Source organism: Priapulus caudatus, unplaced genomic scaffold, assembly GCF_000485595.1.
Source record: "Priapulus caudatus unplaced genomic scaffold, Priapulus_caudatus-5.0.1 Scaffold1392, whole genome shotgun sequence".
Lineage (NCBI taxonomy): Eukaryota > Metazoa > Priapulida > Priapulimorpha > Priapulimorphida > Priapulidae > Priapulus > Priapulus caudatus.
In genome coordinates, this window is record NW_014578453.1 from 5,726 (window position 1) to 15,452 (window position 9,727).

General features: G+C 46.5%; 2 protein-coding genes across 4 annotated transcripts in view; both read left to right on the plus strand.

The window, feature by feature from the left end:
- LOC106816482 (constitutive coactivator of PPAR-gamma-like protein 1) overlaps positions 1-4,009 on the plus strand; it is an 8,953-nt gene extending 4,944 nt beyond the window's left edge. Inside the window, exon 7 of the mRNA XM_014821107.1 lies at positions 12-4,009. Coding sequence (XP_014676593.1) covers positions 12-144 — 133 coding nt within the window. The 3' untranslated portion in view covers positions 145-4,009. The remainder of the gene's footprint in view (positions 1-11) is intronic.
- A 1,767-nt stretch (positions 4,010-5,776) lies between these two features.
- LOC106816478 (guanine nucleotide-binding protein G(i) subunit alpha-like) overlaps positions 5,777-9,727 on the plus strand; it is a gene marked incomplete at its 3' end in the record, with an annotated part of 27,370 nt that continues 23,419 nt past the window's right edge. Inside the window, 2 exon segments of one of the 3 annotated variants that reach the window (XM_014821099.1) lie at positions 5,777-6,118; positions 6,428-6,808. In XM_014821099.1, the coding sequence (XP_014676585.1) occupies positions 6,691-6,808 (118 nt within the window). 3 annotated transcript variants of the gene reach the window in all.

A 9,727-nucleotide genomic window follows, 5' to 3' on the forward strand; every position in this document is an offset into this window, starting at 1 on the left:
GAGGAGGAGGAGGGAGAGGTCGCCGCCGTGGAAGAGGAAGACCCTTCTTCCGACCAGTTCGAAGACGTTCCCGAGGAGGTCGCGAAGGTGGCGCTGACGGTCGACGCGGTCGTGCCTGCAGAGGGCGCTGTCAGCGAGGAGTAGACGCGGCGCGAGTGTTCTCCGGGAGCGTGAGGGTTCGCGCGAGACGTTCGCTTGTTAGTGCCGGCGGCACGACTGAGTGGAGAGTTTGTGAATCGTGGGACGTCTCGCCTTTGAAGATGGCGGCGCGTGACATCCCCGCGGGTCGCAAACAAGCGAACGTGTCGTCGCGCTCCGACGCCGCGCCGGGGTCGCGTTTTGTACATTGCATAGATTGATTTATTTTTCTATTATTATTATTATAATCCCTTTGAAGAAGCTGCGAAACCAACTGTTGACTACCGTCGTTGTTGTTGTTGGTGGAGTGTGTCAGTCACATACGTTGGACAGCAGAAAGACATAAACGGACGGACAGACAGACAGACAGACCGACGAACAGACAGACAGACGTAAAACAGTAACACACTCACAGGTGTTCCTCCACTTGTCGTCGTCGTGGCGACGCACGCTGCGAATTGTTTCCGGGTGGGGGAGGGGGGGTGGGTCCGCGAAAAGTGCTGCACCCTGCTGGAGGTCTGCGGCGGCCGTCAATGCGTCGCCGTGCCGACCTATTGGCCAGTAGGGGGCGCACCGAGTTCAATAGTAAATTTCAAATGTGGAGCGGGGGTGGGGGGGGGGCAACTCGCCACTTGGCTAGTTGTATTTGTATCTTGATTCAAAAGCGAGATGCGTGCGTAGAAAACGCATCGAAAACACAACGTGAGAGAATAGGTGGAAAGCAAGCAGATAGATGTTAGATACACTCGCATTTCGATTTTAAACGTAGCACAGTGTTGAACAATGAGATACGCGGCAACAACAGAAATACTCTACGACAGAAGTAGTTGTGCGTACGCGTACATAGAAACGTAACCCGTACGTTGATTGAGAACATGCACTGATAACGAGCGACTGAAGAGAATCGGGGGTTTTTTCCCCCACTCGGTATTACAAAAAAATGCGCAAGAAGCGAGGAAAACGCGGCATGGCATTACCGAAGCACACTTATCGAGTCGTTAGCGACTCGTTATAACGAGATGCGCTTCAGCATTGTCTGAAGTCGCCACGGTGATCGCAGGGGGTCCTTTTGTCGGTACTCCCGAAAACATCACAAACACGTTTGAACACTACTCTACACCAGTGATGCAAACTTGCAGACAGTGGAAGAGTGGGGCGCGGTGGGAGCTCAGGGGTCGCCCTCGCTTGCGGCAGGGGCGTCGTCCTGCCTCCGCGTTCCTTCCGTAAACACCATTGTGTCCCCCGGTAACGCGGGATTTTGATCATGAAGTTACGTCGAAAAAAATGAAAAGACAACGTTGTCGTCGGCGACGTTGGTAGCGGGGTTTTTCGCGACCCACTTAGTCTTGCTGCAGCGTTGTCCGGCCGTCGCGCCGGGCATGGTTAAAACTACACACGGTTGGTGTAAACTAGGAATTCTGACTATCTCTGCTCAGTAAAAGATCCCTTTTCTAAATTACCCGCTTTTGTGCTTGACCCTGTCGTTTCCTGAGGCGGGCAGGAATTCAGAATAGGTGGGAGAATGAAGCTCGAATTTAGAGCCACGGAACAAAAAACCACGCTTGCAAATATCTAGCGTTTCTGAAGTGAATTGATCCAACAGGGTAAATGTATTTTTGAAAGTATAATGTGAATAAGTTCCAAACACATGTAAACAGTTTGTATTAGTTAAAATAATTGTGTTGCCAGAATATGTTATTTGACGAACACCGATCGGAGCGGGAAACGTCTCGTCCCTAACGAGTAATTATCATTACGCATCTAATTATAATGTAATTAACATTACCTGCCCGTGTTATTGATTATGTCATGAACGAGTGTTTCGCGGTTGTTCGTCGTTGGTTAGACACATTGAGTGCAACTATTATAAGGTACTATTCGAGGCGTGGTGTAAATCGCGACCCAGCGTTTTGCGATGCGACCGATTACGTGAATTGAAATGTGACTAGAATGATTTTCGTCGCTCGTACACATTCCTGGCGTGCGAGGGCGCCACGGTAGCCGCTTTCGTACCGCAGTCAGAGAACTCGCTTTTGCTTCAAACCGCTGAGATGGATGTAGGAGCGTAGGGCATTCGTAGAAGCGCGCGAGCACTCTAACGTGTGATTAAGCAACTAGAGACGAAGAGAAACTTGAGAAAAATGGGTTAGGGTTATTGAACGTAACTGTACCGCTTTAGGTTTGTGCTGATTAATCATAATATCTTATAAGGAACAAACGCGTGTACGTAGTAGTCGTCTACGACCCACGGGTCGCGCGCGGTAGGTGGCGCCGGTGTCCGGCCTTTGCATTGCCGTTCGATTTGGCAGGCCAATTCGTTCGCGGGTGTTTTTGGAGAAAGTTTTTTCGGCGTAGGGACGCCATCTGCTGCCGGACCTCGCCCCCCGTTTTCCAGACTTCAGCGGGCAGACTGCAGACAAGAGACTAGCCTTCGTGACAGGTGGCGCTAGTAGTGGGCGTGCGCGTGAATCGTGACGCTTTAGAATGACGGTGTATCTGTCGCATTTGGAGACTCGCTGTCAGTAGCCTGTACTGCTTAGGGTCACTAACGGTACGCTACTGAATGCACGACACGCACCCATGATACTCGTCTTCACTATCGCGATGTCTGTTGGCTGTAGGGCTTGCAGTCACTTTCTGTGGCCTGCCCGTCTGACGGAGCTGAACTTAATACCCTGTTGGATCAGTGAAGGGATCTTTTTATATTCTGTGTTCTTCATCTTTTTAGCAACTCTTTTTAATGGAACTGTAATGTGACAAACGAGAAATCAGTGTAAGAAACTCAGTGTACTTAGTTGTGTATCCAGTTTGCTTATCTAGAGGGGCTCATAAAGTCTGGGCGTTTGGTCGTTGCCCCTAGCAACGGCCACGTTGTCGGTCCTAGCAACAGCGTCATGGCATTCATCTTGGGATGTTTGATTTCGTGGGAGACCGTGCATCATGTACAACGTGTGTGTGTTCGCTGGTAGCCTTGGCCTCATAACGAATATCCTTCATAGTCCAAGGGAGTGCAACGAGGAAAGAAAAAATCTAATAGATGATCAAATTGACAGGTCAATACTGTTGATTGCACTAGTAGAGTTTTCATTATGAGTGATCGACCTGTTCCTACGTGGAAATTTGTTGCACGGTAAGGGATTGAACGTGATCCGGTTTTTCACATGAACTTTTGGTTATCAGTAAGTAAAGAAAGCTTAGGCTGTGGTATAGCACTAGGAGTGTGAAGCTGGTTACAACTGTGATGCTGTTGTTAGGGGGTCACGACGAATGCTCAGACCAAACACTTCAAGAGCGTGAACAACTTTTTGTACAGGACATTGCGTAAGGACCACAGAACTGTATAACATCGCGTGTTAAACGCTATTACTGCTGCTGTTTGTTCCTGCTCCGTATAGACGGAAACCACGAGGTTTCGTTATCACTTAGTTGTGTCAGCCGATCTTATCGCAGTGACGCGTGCGGTTGTTTCAATTTCACAAAATCCTTCCGATTTGGTTGTACGGTGGCCAAATTGCGCATTGATGCACTAATCGATTTTCATAATTCCGCAAGAGATTGTTATATAGAGTGCAAGGTTTTGGACAAGACTGCTTCCATTGCAGTGTTATCAACTTCAGCCTCAAATGAATAGGCCCCAGGTTATACAGAGGTTTGAATATCGCAGACTTGCAACAGATTCAATAGTAATCGACAGGATTAATTAGGGAAAAGGTTTTCCCCGGAGACATTCCAAAATCCAGACTTGCAGAGATTGTGGCGACACCTGCAGGGCTGAAGTTGAACTATGTGCTGTTTTTACAACCAATGTCTCTGTACAACTAACGGTGTGGCTGGACTGATGAATAAAGAGGGTGCTGTTATTGTATTGAAATTACTCGTAAATCGATTTTTTCTTACGAATTGCGTATTATTCCCTTGTACATCACGTGGAAAATTGTTGGCATATAGTTGACAAACTGTGCGCACTGCAATTTTTCCCAAACATTCCCAACATTCCTATAATAATTCAACCCAACACAGTAGGTGGTATTGGAGACGGGAGAGGATGGGGCAGGAGGAGTGAGAAAAAGGGAGAGAGAGTATACTAAGTAGAGAAAAAGAAAAGAAATCCATAGGACGAGAAATAAATACATGAGAAAATACATTGGTCAGGATAAATATATTATCACGCAAACTGGTGTGCATGCACGCGCACTTCGCGCGCAGAGGGGATATCATTGTCACGTCAAATCTGACATTCTCGCGCCATCTATCGGTAGAAATAATTCATGCGCACATTGTATGTTATATGCACAGATATATACAACCATGATACAACACATCAAAAGCTCAACATGAGAGAGCTCATCAAGAGGGAACATCAAGAGCTCAAGATATATACAACACATCAAGAGATCAAGCCAAGGGCTCTTGAACACATATGTGTTGTATATATCTATGTTATGTGTAACCGTAAAATGGATTATTAAACGTATTATAATACTCTAAAACGTATTTAACGTAAAGTGGAATTAATATAATTACAGTACCTATACAGAACAACATTTACTGGATAAGATTAATAAAGGTTTGGCCGTGAAATTTCCATCTTACACTTCGATGTATGTATTTCAATAATTTAATACCTTTATTATGCAAATTGTCAGAGAAACTAAGTGACATTCAAAAAAGAAAATGCAAAATATAAAGGATCCTGGAGGTGTTGAGGGAGTGAGATAGGATGACAAGGGAGAAAGGTGGAAGGGGAGGGGGAGGGAGATGGAAAGAGAGGGGGAGGGAGGTTGGAGGAGATGGAGGTGGGAGTGGAGAAGGAGGGAGGCGGAAGGAGAGGGGGAGGGAGGTGGGAGGAGAGGGAGAGGGAGGTGGGAGGAGAGGGAGAGGGAGAGGGAGGTGGGAGTAGAGAGAGAGGGAGAGGGAGGTGGGAGGAAGATAACCCCCTGTGCCCCCCCTAATTCACAGAGTAGGGAGCAGGTTAGGAGTGTACGTCCTACTCGTGTGTACATTATTGTATCTAAGCAAGTACATGAGGAATAGAATGAGCATATGCTATCATAAATTGGTTTGTTCTATAGAATCAGAAAATAATTCATGAAACTATACCCAAACAGCAAACTGTGATATTGCATAAATGCAATTATGTGGTTATGCATAAATGTAATATTAGGATATCATCAAGAGCTAATAATACATATAATTATATAAGCACTATTATTAACTCTTGATATAATCCAAGCTAAACTAGTACCAAGGAGTTATATTAAGACAACTCCTTTGTTAAAGAAAGCTTATTAAGCTTTCTATTAAGCTTTATATTTAACCTTAAGCTTTCTATTAAGCTTTTAAGCTGTTAAGCTTAATTTTTAAGCTTTAATTTTTAATTAATTAAGATTTAATAAGAGCTCCTTTGTATGTACATGCTAACTGCTTTTGTAACTCCCTCGCTTGCTTCAGACATAAAAACGCGTGGGTTTATACATGAATGAAACTGAGGTTTTAGCTAAACACAACTGAACAGCGAACATATCAATGTGTGCCTAATGAACCTTAATAAACATTTCAGATGATACACGGTTACGGTAAAAAAAACACCGGTCGTTATGCAAAATATCAACCGAACGATGGCGCTGTAGTAGTATCCGGGGAGTTTGTTTGAAGTTTCGTCTGAATCTTTGCTCTCTGTGTTTTCCCGGCAGAACTTTTTAAATTTAAATTGGCGGTAAGTTAGTATTTATTCGCCGGTTCACTACATTTTTTGAAAGTATAACGAAACGCAATAATAAATTGCAGTGTAACATCTTACTGAGTTCAGAGTCTGCGCGAGAAATAGGCCCCTACGCAGTTGAATCGCACATCCACTCGCGGCTCGGCTTGCTAACTCAGTACAGTACAGTAGGCCTAGCTGTGTCAATAATCATCATACAAACAGTAAATTCGTTACCGTAGAACGTGAAGGCGGCGGGATCTCTGCAGAGTGAGTAAAGTGCGTTTCCGAAGTCTCTTTCTATTTCAAACACTAGCTATAATTAAATCCAATAAGTTAGCTCATAGTCATAGACATAGATTAGATGATAGACACCTAGTCATATTCTAAGATAGATGAAGGGTTGAACCTTATTTGAGCACAGCGGTTTCAGTTTCACAACACAAGTCACGTTCGCTTGCGGCCACCGCAAGCCTCACTTGACACTTCGAAGCTTAATTCAAACTAGACAATATTCAAAAGGCACTTTATCTTCCTACTGGAACGCCGTCCCTCGTTTAAAATTTCTCGGGTGCTTCTCTCGCGCAGGCTACGACTCATCTGCCGTCTGTCGGACCGACGACCGCCACCATCCCCACGTCCCCGACGCGACCGCCACCGCTAGAAACCGCAGACGACGCGGCATCGACTCTCTCGTGCGTGAATGCTTGTGTGCGACCCTCGCACGCGTGAACACCCCAGACGAAACGCCGCGTGGGCATCGTCCGCGCGCAGCAGCAGTAGTGGTGCGTAGAGGAGAAGGAAGAAGAGGAAGAGGAGAAGGAGGAGGACTCTGAGATCAATCCGCGATCATGGGTTGCGTTCAGAGCAGCGAAGCGAAGCTTGCCTCGGAACGGACGAAGCAAATCGACAAGGAGTTGAGAGCGGACCATGAGAAACGCACGCGCGAAGTGAAACTCCTATTGCTAGGTGAGTGATATATAGTGACGATGGGAGGGTGCCGTGTGTGTGTGTGCGTGTGTGTGTGCGTGTGTGTGAGGGGAGGCATCCTAGGGAAGGTACTGTGTGTGTGAGGGGAGGCATCCTAGGGAAGGTACTGTGTGTGTGAGGGGAGGCATCCTAGGGAAGGAACTGTGTGTGTGAGGGGAGGCATCCTAGGGAAGGGACTGTGTGTGTGAGGGGAGGCATCCTAGGGAAGGGACTGTGTGTGTGAGGGGAGGCATCCTAGGGAAGGGACTGTGTGTGTGAGGGGAGGTATCCTAGGGAAGGGACTGTGTGTGTGAGGGGAGGCATCCTAGGGAAGGGACTGTGTGTGTGAGGTGGGAGTCATCCACTGCCACTACCTGACTGTGTAGGGGTCGCATACATGTGCTTATTTCGAAGATTCATGCGGTTGCACGTCTGCCAAATTTTCTTTGGGCATTTGCTGAAAAAATACGGTAATTCCGCGAGGCCGTACTTCGGAACTAACTAGTTAGTATGGCAGAATTGTCAGGGAGTCACACGGACTCCTGCATATGTCAAATCAGGGAGTCCGACAGTAAATCAGGGAATATTTGACTCCGAACTCCTGTTAATTTCGCACCCTGCCGTGAGAATGTGCCCTAGCTGACTAACACTCGCTGCCATTGAGCAATAAAAGCTCGGATGGACATGTGGTGTGTTTATTATTGGTCGTCTGGGTGGGCAATAACTCCCTTACAGGCACAAATAAACCGTATATATATATATCCCTAACTGTATCCCTCATTATGTACCATAAACCCACTCCCTGGCACTAATGCCTACCCCTCCCCCTAACCATAATCACATAATGCTCTGCTCTCGTGTACTGTAGTGTATACTCCAACCTCTGCCTTTAACACTGATTAAGTGAATTGGCCCCTGCTTCCCTACACACACCTCGCCAGCCTTTGCCTTTTCCAGCCCTTCACTCCTGAGGATTCGGGTTAGGGAGTAGGCGTAGGCGACTCCCTTGACTCGTTAGTGAAGTAGGCGAAGTACGGTCCGGCATATTAGATAGTACCAGGGTACGTTCCGGTATACCCCACCGTACCCAGGGTACGTTCCGGCAATACCCCCGGAGACATAGACCCTCTCAGCTATAGTATGCTGAGGCGTACATTCTACATCTCTAATAATAGAAGTTGCAAAAAAGACTGGGGGGAGAGGGGAATTACCGAATTTTTTCCCCCAAATCCCTTCAATTTTACGACCCAGTATTATGACTTATTATGGCAGTAACTTAAGACAGTGTATTACAGATGTTGCATAGTTGGCATTTCAAACTATGTACACAGCCTTTCAACTTCACTCTACGACAGGTCTGCGAACCCTAATTCTAACCATATCAAATAGTGACCAGGGTACGTTCCGGTATACCAGACCGTACCCAGGGTACGTTCCGGCAGTACCCCGGGGGACATAGACCCTATGAGCCATACTATAGCGAGTTATAACTTTGGTATTTATTGTAAAGGCACACTGCAGACTTTCAGGGATGCATCGAATAGTTGTGTTTGTTGATTTTAAATTCTCTCGAACGTTGAAGCAATCTCAGCTAGCTTCTCAGCTGGCTGTTTTTATGTGTAACTGTAGGCACCCTTGTCACACCCGTGACCGATTAATACCATTGAAATATCTCCCCATACGCCTGGTTGCACAATTGTAATAAAATATAATCAATATGTCAAAAACCCTTCAGGGGAATGGATATTATAATAGGTGTATGTCTGCCTAGGTGGCATATAATACTCAACATGTGCACGCGTGTGTGTGTTGTAGAATCTTGAGGGGGTTGTGTGTCCAAAGTCCAGTCGTGGGTTACAGCGAACAGGGAGAGCCCAACCTTGTAATTATATTCCGCGTGTGTTTACCCTTAGAGCTAACAATGCACACACAATTACTGTGTGCTTGTCTTAGACTCGATACACACACGCCCACACCAAGCTGTGGCTAGGCAGGCAGCTTGCTTGGACTTTGATGCAATTTACACGTACAGTATATATTCTGGTATATATGCTGCAGGAACGGTTATGCATAAATGATAAAACCCATGTCCATAACTTGTGTGCTGTAAGGATGTAATATAAAAATACTGCTATTCTTTTCGAGTGTACTGCAAGTACATGTATAATTTATTACAGAGATACTTGTGCGCATTTCTCTACATGGTGTGTTGTATATATAGATCAGAAGTAGATAAATAGGGAATCCCTAGGGGATCCCTATTATCTACTTCTGATATGGATGGATGTTTGCTACGTGTACTTTCACATGATCTTGGGTACAGCCAGATCAGCTGGGTACATACAGAGATACGGTTTTCCAGTTATCAGGGCAGCCATCAATTCATTCAACCCTAGATGAGGTTTTTTTTTGGAAAGGAACGTCTCCCGGTAAAATGCGCATGGCTGTCACTTTTAAGTGTTCCGTACTACGTGATAAACCTTTCGAACAGCCGCTAACAACAAAAGTACAACTAAACGTTGCTAGGATTTGCCGCCGCTATGTGTGTACACAGACGGTAACACACACTAGCCTGATAGCAATACTTGTTTGCACGTACCGTGTGCGTCACACGTCAGTGTGTGCGTGTGCGTGTGCGTGCGTGCGTGCGTGCGCGTGCGTGTGCGTGCGTGTACGTGTACAGTGCTGCTGCGCACATATCGTTGCTAGGCGTCCGCGCTTCTCTTGTAACATCGGTGGTTTGGCTGCTGCATAATATATCCTGATTGCTGTGTGTATGAGTGTGTGTGTGTGCGTGCGTGCGTGCGTGTGTGTGTATGTGCGTGCGTGTGCGTGTGTGTGTGTGTGTGCGTGCGTGCGTGCGTGCGTGTGCGTGTGCGCGCGCGCGTGTGTGTGTGTGTGTGTGTGTGTGTGCGTGTG